Source organism: Podarcis bocagei (genome assembly GCF_964188305.1).
Source record: "Podarcis bocagei genome assembly, chromosome: 13".
Taxonomy (NCBI): Eukaryota; Metazoa; Chordata; class Lepidosauria; order Squamata; family Lacertidae; genus Podarcis; species Podarcis bocagei.
This window is the reverse complement of record NC_138138.1, coordinates 56,043,456-56,060,640: the sequence shown is the minus strand read 5'-3', so window position 1 is coordinate 56,060,640 and position 17,185 is coordinate 56,043,456. Positions and strand designations below refer to the sequence as shown.

The window sequence follows — 17,185 nt, the reverse complement described above, 5'->3', positions numbered from 1 at the left end:
AAATCTTTGTCGGAAGCCGCCCAGAGTGGCTGGGGAAACCCAGCCAGACGGGCGGGGTACAAATAATAAATTACTATTACTAACTGGCCCTTCTGAGGAGCAGGCCAATGCAGCAACGGCCATGCGGATCCTTCCTAGCGTCTGAGGGTGGCACGGTGAGCCTCTGCGAGACGTCCGATGCCCCTGGGAGCAGACTGTCCAGCTCGGGATCGCGAGAGAGGCTGGCCCCCCAATGCCTTCCGTCCCCAGGGCTCGGACACAGATGCATAGCTGTCAACTTACAGATTTGAAAATAAGGGACCAGCAGCCTCGAAAATAAGGGACCAGCAGCAAAAATAAGGGATTTTAGTCAGCCACCTGAAATACAAAGTTTAAAAGGACCAGATAATTTTGGAGAGCAGCGCCAGTTTTTAGCCCTTCGTTTCCAAAGGTTGCTGTTCAAGCTGATGAAACACTGCAATTAAATAACTACAAGCAGCAACCACTTTTCACGCAAAACGAAGTCCAAGTTACGAAGATGGTACCCCAGGCAGAGAGGCTCAGTTCGGCGGCCGCAAGGAGGATGGCGGTGGAAGGGCCCGAGGCTCCCGCCAGTCCCGGCGGGGAGGGGCTCCCGGGGGCCGAGGCTGGTGAGAGGAGGCCAGAGGGGGTCAGGCCGGGCAACCAAGCAACACAGTTGGAGCCTCCCTGGCTGGGAGGGAGGGAGAGGAGCTGCTTCCTTTGAAACCCGGGAAATTTAAGGGACATCATCAATAAGTGACAGCAGCAGGACACGGCGCTGGGATGAGGGACTGTCCCGCCAAAGAAGGGACAGTTGACAGGTATGCACAGACGGGCGGCCGCCACTCAGCTGACCCAGAGCTCGTGCCACACCTCCTCCATCCTTTCTATCGAGCTCCCGTGCACCGTCAGGGAGTCCCGGTACAACGCAATCTCGTCTTTGGGGATGCCCCACACTTTGAAGCGCTTGTCGTGTCTGTGGGGGATCCCGGCAGCCAGAGTTAGGAATGCCATGTAGACGTCGTCCAGGGGGAAGACTGGGAGCTCCAGGGACGCCTGATGTAGGGCAGGGATCAGGGGGCCGGGCACTATGAAGCCCCCACCGGAGGCAAAGTTGGGGTAGTATCGCTGCGAGTAGAGGGCAGTGGAGACGCCGTACTTCCCTGTCCTTATCACAGCTGAGTGGCGCTGGATGTTCCCATGGATGAAGTGGGAGGCGTTGGGGGTCTGAGCCAGGTACTCGGTCAGTGCCGGCAGGTTCACAAAGAGGTCATCGTCCCCTGGAAAACAACAGTGCTTCAGTATAATAATAATAATAATAATAATAATAATAATAATAATAATAATATCTGTGGCGTCCTGCCTTATGAGAACCCACCTACATTCCGGGATCAAATCAGAAACCGGCTTCTAATAATAATAATAATAATAATAATAATAATAATAATAATAATAATAATATATTATTTATACCCTGCCCATCTGGCTGAGTTTCCCCAGCCACCCTGGGCGGCTCCCAATCGAGTGTTAAAAACAATACAGCATTAAATATTAACTGGGTGACCTCAGCCATTCTGGGCGGACTTCCAACAAATTAAAACAAAAGAAGACGTCAAGCATTCAAAACTTCTTGTACAGGGATGCCTTCTGATGTGTTCTAAAAGTCAGATAGTTGTTTATTTCCTTGACATCTGGTGGGAGGGCGTTCCACAGGGAGGGCGTCACTACCGAGAAGGCCCTCTGCCTGGTTCCCTGCAACCTCACTTCTCGCAGGGAGGGAACCGCCAGAAGGCCCTTGGAGCTGGACCTCAGTGTCCGGGCTGGACGATGGGGGTGGAGACGCTCCTTCAGGTCTACTGGGCCTTTGGGGCCATTTAGGGCTTTCAAGGTAAGCACCAACACTTTGAATTGTGCTCGGAAACGTCCTGGGAGCCAAAGAAGTTCTCTCAGGACCGGTGTTATGTGGTCCCAGCAGCCGCCCCCAGTCACCAGTCTAGCTGCCGCATTCTGGATTAATTGCAGTTTCCGGGTCACCTTCAAAGGTAGCCCCACGTAGAGCGCATGGCAGTAGTCCAGGCGGGAGATAACCAGAGCATGCACCACTCTGGCGAGACAGTCTGCGGGCAGGGAGGGTCTCATCCTGCGTACCAGATGGAGCTGGTAGACAGCTGCCCTGGACACAGAACTGACCTGCACCTCCATGGACAGCGGTGAGTCCAAAATGATTCCCAGGCTGCGCACCTGGTCCTTCAGGGGCACAGTTGCCCCATTCAGGACCAGGGAGTCCCCCACACCTGCCCGCCTCCTGTCCCCCAAAAACAGTACTTCTGTCTTGTCAGGATTCAACCTCAATCTGTTAGCCCCCATCCATCCTCCAACTGCCTCCAGACACTCACACAGCTGGGATAGCAGGCTTGTTGGTTTTTGAATGTCTGATGTAGATTTTTTCAATTTCGTTGTTCTGTATGGGACAATGACAATAAAGCTTATCGTATCGTATCGTATCGTATCATATCGTATCGTAAGCAGGTGCTTCTGGCAAACCAGAGCAGCACACGGAAACGCCGTTTACCTTCTCGCTGGAGTGGTACCTATTTATCTACTTGCACTTTGACGTGCCTTCGAACTGCTAGGTTGGCAGGAGCAGGGACCGAGCAACGGGAGCTCACCCCTTCGTGGGGATTCGAACCGCTGATCTTCTGATTGGCAAGTCCTAGGCTCTGTGGTTTAACCCACAGTGCCACCCACGTCCCGCAGCCTGGGATAGCATTAGCCTTTTTTGCTGCTGCATCACACTGCTGGCTCACGTTCAGCTTGACGCCTAGATCCTCTACCCATGCGCTGATAGTAAGCCAGGTGGCCCCTATCCTATCTTCGCGCATCTGCTTCTTCCTGCCTAAGAGCCAGGCCTCCTTCCCGGCACACCTGCCCTGCACCTTGGGCCCCCAGCCAGCCCATGACGTACCTTTGAAGATGTAAGCCACACCTGGGCAGCTGCTGTGTACCCACTGCAGGAAACATCGTTCCTTCAGGGACAGGTTGTGGTGCGACTCCATGAAATCCCACAACATGATGTCCCCAAACTCCTCGTTCTCCTCCGTCGCCAGGTTCATCTCCTTCTGGTTGGGCGACATGGCCATCAGGAACACATGTCGGATCCGGAAGCCCCCCATCTCCCGCGGCCGCACCCAGGTGCGCCGCAGGGCTGCCCTCCTTGCGCTGGACCCCGGGTGGGACTTGATGGCCAGGAGAAGCAGTGGGGCGGCAGAGGCCTCCGGGCACCAGCTCTGCTCGCAGGTGAGCTGCCGGCACCGATATTGCTGCAGGTGTGGGAAGAGGTCATTGTAGATGCCCGGGTCGAGGCGGTAGGTGTAGGTGCCGTCGCTCAGAGTGGTGGCGTTGGCCAGCGGCGGGGGCTGGAAGGTGGCGCAACAGGCACAGGGCGAGGGCACCCACTGGCGTGCCATGCGGGTGAGCTGCAAGTGCAAGGCAGCGATGGTCAGGAAGCTGCCAAGAATCACAATACAGAGTATGTGGGTCTTTCGCATCCTGAGGCGGGGGAAACCTGTCCAGAAAAAGGAGGAGGCAGCAGTGGGTCAGTTAGCGGGGACTGTGGGTGCTCTTGCGCCCCCGTAGGAACCAGGCCCGATCCCAGACCACAGTCCCCATTTCCCAGAGACGTCGCTGCGAGTTACAGCGGAACCAGGCACAGGGCCTTCTCAGTGGTGGCACCCGCCCTGTGGAACGCCCTAGCACCGGATGTCAAAAAAAAAAAAAAACAACTACCAGACTTTTAGACGACATCTGAAGGCAGCCCTGTTTAGGGAAGCTTTTAATGTTTAATAGGCTACTGTATTTTAGTGTTCTGTTGGAAGCCGCCCAGAGTAGCTGGAGAAATAATAATAATTATTATTATTATTAGAGAAGCCGGTTTCTGATTTGATCCCGGAATGTCCCTGAAGTGTAGGTGGGTTCCCACGAGGCAGGACACCAGAGATAACAGCGAGAACCTAGTAAATATACGGACTATTTGGAAAGTAATTGTAATGAACAGATTACGCTAGTAGGACTGCAATAAGTTTTGTAAGGAGGGCTATCTGAAATATTGCAAGAAAGACTATGAGGATAATTATTAGTTAATGATAATTACGAGTAATAGAGAAGTTATTGCAAGAATATATTGAAGAAAGACTATGAGGAGAATTACTAGTTAATGATAATTAAGAGCGATAGAGAAGTTAAGAAATGCAGAATAAGCAATAAAGAACGAAAAATCATCAGAGGTTGTTGACGGAAGACTAAAAATTGTATAAGAGAAGTTATGTTATATGATTGTTGGAAATGATATGTTAAAAAAACTAATAAAAAATTATATAAAAAAATAGAATATGTATTTTTCAACTCATTGTAAATCACCTGTCCCTTTCGCTCTCTGTCCTTCTTCGTGCGGCGCAGGGTTGAACTGCGGAACTCCCTGCCTCAGTATGCCGACCTGAGTGGCTTCAAAAGAGATTTGGGCAAATTCGCAGAGGAAGAGAGGGCCATTGCTGTCTACTAGCCAGAATGACTTTCCTCTGCCTCCACAGTCGGAGGAAGCAACGCTTTTCTGAACGCCGGTTTCTGGAAATCGCAGGAAAGGGAGGGTTCCTTAAACGGAGGCCCGTTAGGGAGCTGCGGTGGACTTAGGCCAGTTATTACTGCTATTATCGTTATTATATATTTATTTATACCCTGAATTTTCCCCCTGACGGGAGGGCTGCTTACAGACACAAACAGGAACAGGCTAAAAATATGGGGGTAAATCTGTCATGAAAAGACAATTAAACATTGATAGAATTAAAACCAGTGCTTTTTTTTTTTTTGCTTTTTTAAAAAAATGTTTAGGGGGACTCTAATTTATTTCTGCTCATATTGAAATACTGCCCCTCAATGAATAGAATAGAATTTTATTATTACGGTCACAGACCAGTTCCGGCTCACTTACAATATCAGGAAAATCATAAAACGCAACAGGAATACATTGAATTGCAATTGGGTATAACGGAGACAATTCAGATATAGCAGCAGTTAAAAAATATATATTCTATCTTGATCACTAAAATATAACCTAAAATAGTCATTTAAAACCTTAATCGTTTTAGTAGTACAGCTTGTTCCCTAAGTTTTATGGCAGTCGCACAGAATTTGGCCACCCTTAGCGTGATCTCTAGATCCTTGCCCTCTACCAGGAGTTTTAGACATTGGAGTTTGGACCCATTTGGAGATTTTTGTACAACAGGAGTGATAAATACCGAGCGTATATCCCCGTAGAAACGGCACCTCTCAATGAGGCCAAACTTAGATTCAAAAAATGTCTACGGGTATGCGTCCCCCCAGGGGAAAAAAGCACCGATTAAAACTATATTCGTACATAAATTCTGTTTAAAACATACCGATAATTACTGTAAAAGCAGACCACCCTCTTCTCACAGGGGCCAAAAAGACGCCTGCAGTCAGGATTCGAACACGAGACCGCTCTCCCCGCCTGCCGTTTCCAGCAACTGGCATTCAGAACCAACCTGGCCTGTAGCCGTCGATAGCCCTCTCCCCCTCCATGAATTTGTCCAGTCCTCTTTCAAAGCCATCTAAGTTCGTGGCCCTCATGTGGCAGGGAGTTCCACAGTCTAATTACGTGCCGAGGAGCCGAGGTTTTGCAAGGGGGCTCTGCTTTGACTCTGTCTTATTTCCCTGGGGAACCCCTTGCCATGCAGAGTTCAAAAGCAGAGCAGACCTCTCCTTCATGTTTTATCAGAGGCCGGGTGGCTTCCCGTCAGGGATTCTCCAGCTGCGATCCCCGCATTGCAGGGGGTCAGGCTGGATGACCCCCAGGGGTCCCTTGCAAGCCTACAATTCTGTGAAAGTTGGAGCTTACCGGCCTACTTGTGTTTTCGAGGAGAGGCCTTGAGGAGGAAGCAGATGTTCTCTTCGCTGCCGTCCGTTTTTGACTGAAAGGATGTCATGGGAGGGAGAACGATTATTCAGATTATTCATTGTGAGAAAGAAAGTAAATCTCAAAGTGGCAGGAAGTCTCAGTGCCTGCGGTTGGACCAGTCTAACGACCTATTATGATCTACGCACAGCAAAGCAAAGAGCTGTTTCTTCTGTGCAATTTAGGCGCCTTGGACAAACGCCACCTGGAATCCTGTGTCTCGTTCTGGGCACCCCAGTTTAAGAAGGAGATCGACAAGCTGGAGGTTTGACCGAGATGATAAAAGGGTCTGGAAACCAAGCCCTATGAGGAACGGTCGAAGGAGCTGGGTTTATTTCGCCTCGACAAGAGGAGGGGGAGATGGTATCCGAAAGGCTTTCTCGTGGAGGAGGGAGCAAACCCGAACCAACGGATGCAAATCGCAAGAAAGGAAATTCCGCCTGAACATCAGGAAGAGCTGTTTCCCGGGAGTAGAAGGAAGCAGTGGTGCGTCCGCTCTTAAAGAAAACATCCCTAGATCCTTTAAAGGTAAAGGGACCCCTGACCATTAGGTCCATTCGTGGCCGACTCTGGGGTTGCAGCGCTCATCTCGCTTTATTGGGTGAGGGAGCCGGCGTACAGCTTCCGGGTCATGTGGCCAGCAGGACTAAGCCGCTTCTGGCCAACCAGAGCAGCACACGGAAACGCCGTTTACCTTCCCGCTGGAGTGGTACCTATTTATCTACTTGCACTTTGATGTGCTTTTGAACTGCTAGGTTGGCAGGAGCAGGGACCGAGCAACAGGAGCTCACCCCGTCGCGGGATTCAAATCGGCAAGCCCAAGGATCTCACCTGGAGTACTGTGTCCAGTTCTGGGCACCACAGTTCAAGAAGGACACTGACAAACTGGAACGTGTCCAGAGGAGGGCAACCAAAATGGTCAAAGGCCTGGAAACGATGCCTTATGAGGAACGGCTAAGGGAGCTGGGCATGTTTAGCCTGGAGAAGAGGAGGTTAAGGGGTGATATGATAGCCATGTTCAAATATATAAAAGGATGTCACATAGAGGAGGGAGAAAGGTTGTTTTCTGCTGCTCCAGAGAAGCGGACACGGAGCAATGGATCCAAACTACAAGAAAGAAGATTCCACCTAAACATTAGGAAGAACTTCCTGACAGTAAGAGCTGTTTGACAGTGGAATTTGCTGCCAAGGAGTGTGGTGGAGTCTCCTACTTTGGAGGTCTTTAAGCAGAGGCTTGACAACCATATGTCAGGAGTGCTTTGATGGTGTTTCCTGCTTGGCAGGGGGTTGGACTCGATGGCCCTTGTGGTCTCTTCCAACTCTATGATTCTATGATTCTATAAGGATCTGTGGTTTAACCCACAGCGCCACCCGCATCCCTTAGATCTATCCAATTACCGCCCGGTTTCGAATCTTCCGTACCTGGGTAAGGTAACTGAGAGAGCAGCTGCCAAACAGTTAGGTAGATTTCCGGATGAAACATCGTCTCAGTTTGGACCCATTTCAGTCCGGCTTTCGCCCTGGTTACGGGACCGAGGCGGCTTTGGTCGCCCTAACAGATGATCTCCGTAGACAGCTGGATCGAGGTGGGTCGGGACTGCTGATTCTCTTAGATCTGTCAGCAGCCTTCGACAAGGTCGATCACAAACTTTTGGGCCAACGCCTTGCTGACGTTGGCATTCAGGGCACAGTCCAACAACGGCGGTGCTCTTTTATCTCTGGTCGGGGACAGAGAGCGGTGCTAGGGAGGGAGTTGTCGCTGCGGCACTCCTTGGTGTGTGGAGTCCCACAGGGCGCAATCCTTTCCCCGATGCTTTTTAATATCTTTATTGATGCTTTTGAATTCTGGTGCTGGAGGAGACTCTTGAGAGTCCCATGGACTGCAAGAAGATCAAACCTCTCCATTCTGAAGGAAATCAGCCCTGAGTGCTCACTGGAAGGACAGATCCTGAAGCTGAGGCTCCAAGACTTTGGACACCTCATGAGAAGAGAAGACTCCCTGGAAAAGACCCTGATGTTGGGAAAGATGGAGGGCACAAGGGGAAGGGGACGACAGAGACGAGATGGTGGGACAGTGTTCTCGAAGCTGCCAGCATGAGTCTGACCAAGCTGCGGGAGGCAGTGGAAGACAGGAGTGCCTGGCGTGCTCTGGTCCAGGGGGTCACCAAGAGGCGGACACGACTAAACGACTAAACAACAACATATGCCCCCTTGCCCAGATTGTCTGGAGCTTTGGGCTAGGTTGTCATCAATATGCTGATGACACCCAACTCTATCTGTTGATGGACGGCCGCCCTGACTCGGCCCCGGACACACTGACCAGATGCTTGGAAGCTGTGGCTGGACGGCTGCGTGGGAGCCGGTTGAAATTAAATCCTTCGAAGACAGAGGTCCTCCGGCTGGGTCGGGACGACATGGGATTGGGGGACCAACTCCCATCTCTCGCGGGGGCTCAATTAGTGCCAGCGCCTTCTGTCAAGAGCTTGGGTGCAACCTTCAACGCCTCCCTTTCCATGGAGGCACAGGTTGCAGCCGCAGCAAAGGCGGCATTTTTCCATCTCCACCGTATCAAGCAGTTGGTCCCTTTCCTTTCTCGCCCTGATCTGGCCACAGTGATCCATGCGACGGTCACCTCCAGGTTTGACTACTGTAACTCGCTCTACGTGGGGCTGCCCTTGAAGCTGACCCAGAAACTCCAGCGGGTGCAGAATGCCGCGGCGAGACTCCTTACGGGGTCCTTGCCGCGGAATCACATTCACCCAGTGCTTTTCCAACTGCACTGGCTCCCGGTGGAGTACAGGGTCAGGTTTAAGGTGCTGGTTTTGACCTTTAAAGCCCTATGCGGCCTAGGACCCACGTACCTACAGGACCGCCTCTCCTGGTATGCCCCGCAGAGGGCCTTAAGGTCCACAAATGACAACACCTTGGAGGTCCCAGGTCGCAAGGTGGTTAGATTGGTCTCAACTAGGCAGTGGCGTAGCGTGGGTTCTCAGCACCCGGGGCAAGGCAAATAATTTGCGCCCCCTAACCCGTGGATTTTAGCACTCCAGTCTCTTCTGCGCCCCCCCCAGATGTTGCGCCAGGTGCAGCAGGCCCCCCTGCACCCCCCACACTACGCCACTGCTCCCACCACAAGTCTTCAGGACAGCCATCCGAAGGCTGGCGGGGGAGAAGGTCTCTCCGCCCCACCGCCAGGCTTCGGAGGAGGTCCGAGGACAGTGGGGTTCCTGCTTCCTCGAGGAGGGCCGGCCAAACGCGCCCCCCCCAAATGTTGCGCCCGGTGCGGCCGGCACCCCTGGCACCCCCCACGCTACGCCACTGCAACTAGGGCCAGGGCCTTTTCAGTACTGGCCCCGACTTGGTGGAACGCTCTGTCACAAGAGACCAGGGCCCTGCGGGACTTGACATCTTTCCGCAGGGCCTGCAAGACAGAGCTGTTCCACCAGGCCTTTGGTTTGGACTCAGTCTGACCCTTATGTTTCCCTCCCCTTATGGCTTTGACTTTTAAAACGAGGCTGCATTTTAAGTTGCATTTTAACCTGTATTTTAAAATGGGTTGTTGTTTTTTTGTCCGTCCCCTCCATTGTAATTTTACTGGTGTTAGCCGCCCTGAGCCCGGCTTTGGCCGGGGAGGGCGGGGTATAAGTAAAATTTATTATTATTAGCAGGGATTCTTGCATTGCAGAGGGGGTTGGGATGGATGACCCTCAGGGGTCCCTTTCAGCTCTGCCATTTTTGGATTCTACTCACAGCGAGTCGAAGGTGTGAGCCTGGCTGCCGCCTTTTTCCTTTTCTTCCTCCGTCTTGGCGTCCCCCTTGTAGAAGAGGAAGGGAGGGGGAAAGGTGGGGGCAAGAGAACAAGGGTGAGTTGCCCTGGCTGCCCGTTCCTGGGTTTGGCGCCACCTCCTGTTGGCCTCCTTGCCTTCTGCCCTACCAGTCCCAGGTGAGGGGTCCCACCAGGACTGCCTTCTACTGCTTGCAGACACCCAACTTTTCTGGAAAGCACAGCAGAAGCAGCACCCAATCCTTTTGCAAATACGGAGCCTTCTTAGCCTCACCTCTTCGCTAAAATCAACTCAATAAGATTCTGGAAAGGGTCCAAGCAAGCGAGCTGTAATACGATAATATGATTTGCAATTCTCTCCCTTGCCGGGAAATGGCCGCGGGATGGAGAACGAATGGTGCCTGAATGGGCCCTTAATAGCTGGAAGGGAGGAAGTTGCTGGATCAGGCCAGAGCAGTGCCTCAAGGATCCCCGTCATTGTTCATTGTGGGTCGGAGAAAAGTCACCGAATTGTGGAGCTGGGAAGGGACCCAGCGGTCGTCTAGCCCAGCCCCGCTGCAACGCATAAATCTTTTGCTCCATGTGGGTCTCGAACCCGCGAACTTAAGATTGAGAGTCTCATGCTCTACCGACTGAAAGGAAAGCAAGGCAGGCCTTTATGTTCCCCTCCCTGTTTTACAATGTTATAGGAAAATCCTTGGGCTCACTTGGATGACCAAACAAAGACACCGTCCAGGAATAGAGGAGCGAAACAGCAGCCAGTAGGCCTGGTCTTTATTCAAACGACTGTTGCAACAGGACTCACACCCAGCACATGGGAGAAGCAGGAAGAAGCCCAGAACAAAGGATGGCTTCCACTTTTATCACTTTTACAAAGGAACCCACAACCCCCCCTGAAATTACATCATGCACACATCACAAATACATCACAAATTGGGAGGTTCTGGCGACAGAAACCTGAGTATCAGGGCTTGACCCCACCCTTCCCTTGACCTCCAGCTCCCACCCGTCAAGTAAGACAAAATAAATATTTACAAGTTCCTGGTTTCCCTAACAAATTCCTGCAACAACGCAAACTGCCCCAAACGTCACAGCTACATCGCGAGGCGGGTTGCGCACGCAAAACAGATCATGCTCAAGAGTTCACAAGCCTGTCACTCAGAGTTATTTGAGCAATACCTTCTATTTGCTCTTCCCTCCGGGAGCAGCCTATGGAAAAGGAGAAGACGTTGATGTCACAGTTTAATTGACGCAGACTGGCCCCTGTTCCAAGTCCAGAATCTGCATTCGGTTTTCTCTGAGTGATTTGCAAGTTGTAAAGTTTAGGTTTCCTCAATAACTTCCTGCTATCTGCTCGGAAGGGGTCTCAGTGCTCAGCCCGAGGCTAAATATTATAAACTCAAATAAAGGGCCTATTTGTTCAAGGGGTGTTTCCTAATTTTTGAAGGGTTAAGGACTGGTTATCTGTGGAGTGTGCACTGTCAGGTGTTATTCGTATTTTTTAAATATTAAGAGTTTGACTTCCAGTTTAGCTCTGCAAGGATAGATCATGTGCCAACACTAACTAAACCTAGGAATTATGGGTGCCTGACACCCAAAACTCTGGAACCCAAAACTCATAGAACCACAGAATTGTACAGTTGGAAGGGACCCCGTGGGTCATCTAGTCCAACCCCCTGCAATAATAATATTATAATAAATTATTATTTATACCCTACACATCTGGCTGGGCTTCCCCAGCCACTCTGGGCGGCTTCCAACAGAATAATAAAATGCAGTAATGCGTCAAACATTAAAAGCTTCCCTAAACCGGGCTGCCTTCAGATGTCTTCTAAAAGTCAGATAGTTGTTTATTTCCTCGACATCTGATGGGAGGGTGTTTCACAGGGAGGGCGCCACCACCGAGAAGACCCTCTGCCTGGTTCTCTGTAACTTGGCTTCTCGCAGTGAGGGAACCGCCAGACAGCCCTCGGAGCTGGACCTCCGTGTCCAGGCAGAACGATGGGGGTGGAGACGCTCCTTCAGGTCTACTGGGCCTTTGAGGCCGTTTAGGGCTTTCAAGGTCAGCACCAACACTTTGAATTGTGCTCAGAAACGTACTGGGAGCCAGTGTAGGTCTTTCAAGACCGGTGTTATATGGTCTCGGCGGCCACTCCCAGTCCCCAGTCTAGCTGCCGCATTCTGGATTAGTTGTAGTTTCCGAGTCACCTTCAAAGGTAGCCCCACGTAGAGCGTGTTGCAGTAGTCCAAGCGGGAGATAACCAGAGCATGCACCACTCTGGCCAGACAGTCCGCGGGCAGGAAGGGTCTCATCCTGCGTACCAGATGGAGCTGGCAGACAGCCGCCCTGGACACAGAATTGACCTGTGCCTCCATGGACAGCGGTGAGTCCAGAATGAGTCCCAGGCTGCACACCTGGCTGCGCACCTGCAGGAATCGAGGGTTAGAATCCCTGGCAGGTGGTCATCTAGCCTCTGCTGAAGAACCCCCGACAACAGAGAACCCACATGCTTATGAGGAAGTCCATTCATAGCAAAATATACAGCCTACGACCAGAAGCCCACCAAACTAAAAGGAGGATCAAGAAAAGCTGGAGGGGAAATATTTAATGTTGGAAAAGCCAACATCAAACAATCCATAATACAAGATCCCAAATGCCATATGGACATCACAGCATTTAAAAAAAATCTGGATTTTCCCTTACCTGAGAACATCTGATAAGCAAAAAAACCTCTGCTTACAATTGCAATCTCTGCTGGTGTTGAAATGTTGTCTTTCGTGGGTGGGACCGATTCGGATAGTCCTTCCCCCACCACTTAATGGATCCAAATGGTTTCCAGAGAGTGGTAGGGAATGCTTTATCCGAGGTTGATGGCCTTTCGGCTGATTCCCTGTTGGCCCGCTGGAATGCGGAGTTAACCAGGGCTATTGACTGTTTGGCTCCAAAGCGCCCTCTCCAATTGCATGGAGCCCGGACAGCCCCGTGGTTTTCCACGGATCTGAGGGTGATGAAACAATCACTGAGATGGCTAGAGCAGCAGGTGGTGGATAACTCATTCTGAAGCTGACCGGACACAGGTTAGAGCTCAACGTCGAGCCTACCAAGTGGCGGTAGCGACGGCGAATAAGACTTTCTTCACTGCCTCTATTGCATCTGCAGAAAACCGCAGCAGGAGACTTTTTCAGGTGGTTCACAATTTAACGGAACCACCAGCGACATCTGGGCCCAGTACGGGCCACATGATCTCCTGCAATGATTTTGCAAAGTTTTTTGCAGATAAAGTCGCTCAGATTCGGGAAGAGGTAGACGCCACCGTGGGAGCAGGACCGGGGCAGGAGAGTGCTAGAGTTCTGTCTAGTCAAGTTGAGTGGGATCAATTCTAATCTGTTACCTCCGAGGATGTGGACAGGCTGCTTGGACGAGTGAAACCAACCACCTGTCTCCTGGATCCTTGCCCATCCTGGCTTATAAAAGCTAGCCGGGAAGGACTGGGCGATGGGCTTCGTGGGGTGGTGAATGCTTCCCTCCGCTGAAAGAGGCGGTTATTAAACCACTTCTTAAAAAACCATCTCTAGACCAACCACAATGGCCAGCTATCGCCCAGTCTCAAATCTTCCATTCTTGGGCAAGGTGATTGAGAGAGTGGTTGCTGAACAACTCCAGACACGCCTGGAGGATGTGGACCATTTGGATCCCTTCCAGACGGGATTCAGGCCTCATCATGGGACTGAAACTGCCTTGGTCGCACTGGTCGATGATCTCCGGCGGGCTAGGGACAAAGGTGAGAGTTGTTTCCTAGTTCTGCTGGATCTCTCAGCGGCCTTTGACACTATCGACCATAACATCCTTCTGGACCGTCTTGAGGGGCTGGGAGCTGGGGGCACTGTCATGCAGTGGTTCCGCTCCTTCCTCCTGGGCCGTGTTCAGAAAGTGGTTGTGGGGGATGAGTGTTCAGACCCCTGGGCTCTCACTTGTGGGGTGCCTCAGGGTTCTGTCCTCTCCCCCATGCTTTTCAACATTTACATGCAGCCGCTGGGAGAGATCATCAGGGGGGTTGGGCTGGGTGTCCATCAATATGCAGATGATACCCAGCTCTACCTCTCTTTTAAATCAGAACCAGTGAAGGTGGTGAAGGTCATGTATGAGTGTCTGGAGGCGGTTGGAGGATGGATGGCAGCTAACAGATTGAGGTTGAAGGCAGAAGTAGTGTTTTTAGGGGACAGGAGGTGGGCAGGTGTGGATGACTCCTTGGTCCTGAATGGGGTAACTGTGCCCCTGAAGGACCAGGTGCGCAGCCTGGGAGTCATTTTGGACCAATTGCTCTCCATGGAGGAGCAGGTTAATTCTGTGTCCAGGGCGGCTGTTTACCAGCTCCATCTGGTATGCAGGCTGAGACCCTATCTGCCCACTAAAGGGAAGTCCTCTTTTCTGCTCCTCTTTTCTCTTGCATTCTGGGAAAGTCTTGCTTACAATCTGCTTCTGCACAAACTGTACAAAACTGTTCCAAACACCAGGACATTCTTTTCCTTGTTCAGTCATCCTAAGCGCATGGAAAACAACACGACCTGTTCTCCATGCCTAGCTGACCACATCTACAGAACTTGATTGTTACATTGTTTCGTGCCATATTAATCTCTAGTTACAATTTAATTAGGAGGCTTCATGCCTGTCTAGTTCCAGCTTCGATTCCCAGCCTTTACTCCATCGATGATAAATGATCACATGTAATCCCCACCTCTCACATGTAATTCCCGCCTTAGTACTTATGTTAACCAATCACAAGTTTCTTTGTGTATGTATCAACCAATCAGCCACAGGCCCACCTGTGGCAATGCTTGTAATATTCAATAAAAGAGGCTCTCAGGGTCCGCCCAGGGAGACGCCTCATGTTGCACCTGCCTCTCTCGTCTCCCGTGATTTTTCATTCCTACAGCCCACAGACTGCCTCACCAGAGTGGTGCATGCTCTGGTCATCTCCCGCTTGGACTACTGCAATGCTGCTCTATGTGGGGCTACCTTTGAAGGTGACCTGGAAACTACAATTAATCCAGAATGCGGCAGCCAGACTGTTGACTGGGAGCGGCTGCCAAGACCACATAACACCAGTCTTGAAAGATCTACGGTACATTGGTTCCCAGTACATTTCCAAGCACAATTCAAAGTGTTGGTGCTGACCTTGAAAGCCCTAAACAGCCTCGGGCCTGTATACCTGAAGGAGCGTCTCCACCCCCATCGTTCTGCCTGGACACTGAGGTCCAGCGCCGAGGGCCTTCTGGTGGTTCCCTCCCTGCGAGAAGCCAAGTTATAGGGAACCAGGCAGAGGGCCTTCTCGGTAGTGGCACCCGCCCTGCAGAACACCCTCCCACCAGATGTCAAAGAGAAAAACAACTACCAGACTTTTAGAAGACATCTGAAGGCAGCCCTCTTTAGGGAAGCTTTTAATGTTTATTAGACTATTTTATTTTAATATTCTGTTGGAAGCCGCTCAGAGTGGCTGGGGAAACCCAGCCACATGGGCGGGGTATAAATAATAAATTCTTCTTCTTAAAAAGTTATGAGTAGTGACATTTTCGGAATCGCCCTCTATTGCCCCAGGGGCTCCTTCCAGTTGCTCTCCACCAGAGTGCAACCTAGCCGCTTTATTTATTTAAAAACGCCATCCATGTATCATTGAAACATGTGCCGCGATTCCTGCACTGCATTGGGCTGGGCTGGATGACCTTTGGGGGACCCCCACAACCCTCCACTTCTGTACAATTCCGTAACAACGAAAGGCACGAGCTAAAACCAGGCAGGCAGAACTATAAAAAAGGCAGAATTATAAAATTATAAATTAAAATTAATTATAATTATAAAATTATAAATTATAAAAAGGCAGAATTATAAAAGCCACACTGAAATGGATAAAAGGGGCAAGGAAACAGACCTCTGGGGGATTCGAAAACGTGAAGGAGGGTCTTACGGATCAGGGCAAGCCTGGTCTCAAAGGAACATCTCTGCAGGATTTGCCAGGTGCAACAGGTGCAACAGGTGGCTGGTGTTTGTTCCGCAAGCAGCGGAGGGAGTGCCAACCAGGGAACGGCGACCGGCTTGTATAATCTGCAGGGCGAAGCACCACAACTAGAGCATCCTAAAAACGACCTAGCATTGGGTCAGAGCACTGAGCGTTCATCTAGGCCAGGAGTGCCCACACTGGCTGGCAGAGGCTCTGAAGGCTTCAGGCCCGATTCCTACCCGGATTTTGAACCCGGGACCGTCTCACGGTTCAAATGAAAGGCTGCTCTGAATTATCGAGCGTTCGGAAGCTGCTGAGCCAGACCCTTCGGTCTCAGGGCTGCCCTGCTTGGAGATTGAGGCAGTTGCCTTCTGCATGCCAAGCAGGTGTTCCGCCTGCTTAGCCCAGGCGATCTCCCAGGTCTGAATCCTTATGGAAATTATACAGGTTTCGTCCCGATTCTAAAATTGCAAAGTGGGACGTTTCTTTTTTTCTTTATTAATTTTTTTATTGACAATTTCAACATAACAATACAGTGGTACCTCAGGTTAAGTACTTAATTCCAGGCCCTCCTGTCTTCCACTGCCTCCCGCAGTTTGGTCAAACTCATGCTGGTAGCTTCAAGAACACTGTCTCACCATCTCGTCCTCCGTCGTCCCCTTCTCCTTGTGCCCTCCATCTTTCCCAACATCAGGGTCTTTTCCAGGGAGTCTTCTCTTCTCATGAGGTGGCCAAAGTCTTGGAGCCTCAGCTTCAGGATCTGTCCTTCCAGTGAGCACTCAGGGCTGATTCCCTTCAGAATGGAGAGGTTGGATCTTCTTGCAGTCCATGGGACTCTCCAGAGTCTCCTCCAGCACCAGAATTCAAAAGCATCCATTCTTTGGCGATCAGCCTTCTTTATGGTCCAGCTTTCACTTCCATACATCACTACTGGGGAAACCATAGACCTTCAACGGCACATTAGACCCCAGTAAAAACGGTATTTCAGGCAGATGAGAGGATGTTCTTACATGCCAAAGCAGGTCCGAAGCCACTAGCCACTTTGCTTCTCAGTATTCTCACGTTGGCCTCTGTTATTTTCTCCTACCAATATAAAACCTACATGAGGGGGGAAAGGAGCAGTTTTTTCTTATAACAGCTGCCTCCAATTGTGGGGGCCAGAGCACAGACAGGCTGCCATTGACTACAAGAGTTGTAGCTGCAGCGTCCAGCTCACCTGCTCACTCACCTGCTGAGGCCCAGAGCAAAATCCTTGTCTGTCCAAGGAGGTGTAGGAAATGAGAGGGGCGTGCAAAGCCAAGGCTCCGCCCCCTAATAGCCAGAGGAGATGCTGACTCCGCCCATCACTGGCTCCGCCCATCAGGCTCCCCCTCCGAACCCCACCTGCTGCAAAACAAGCTAACTCAGATTCTGTGAAATGGGCACGTTCTCATCCAA

General features: G+C 51.1%; 1 protein-coding gene across 7 annotated transcripts; it reads right to left on the bottom strand.

The window, feature by feature from the left end:
- Window positions 1-330: 330 nt before the first annotated feature.
- Window positions 331-12,478, bottom strand: LOC308572127 (UDP-GlcNAc:betaGal beta-1,3-N-acetylglucosaminyltransferase 7-like). 7 transcript variants are annotated; one of them, XM_081168024.1, is made up of 4 exons: window positions 12,457-12,478; window positions 9,719-9,783; window positions 2,966-3,565; window positions 331-1,280 (listed from the first exon to the last, which is right to left on the bottom strand). In XM_081168024.1, exons 3-4 carry the CDS (start codon window positions 3,546-3,548, stop codon window positions 847-849), a joined length of 1,017 nt encoding a protein of 338 aa, XP_081024150.1. In that variant the 5' UTR covers window positions 3,549-3,565; window positions 9,719-9,783; window positions 12,457-12,478; the 3' UTR covers window positions 331-846. The 7 variants fall into 7 exon arrangements, with proteins under 7 accessions (XP_081024150.1, XP_081024151.1, XP_081024153.1 ...); XM_081168025.1 differs by lacking the exon at window positions 12,457-12,478 and adding an exon at window positions 5,912-5,984 and having other exon boundaries at window positions 9,719-10,072; XM_081168027.1 differs by lacking the exons at window positions 9,719-9,783; window positions 12,457-12,478 and adding exons at window positions 5,912-5,984; window positions 7,391-7,897.
- Between the last annotated feature and the right edge of the window lie 4,707 nt (window positions 12,479-17,185).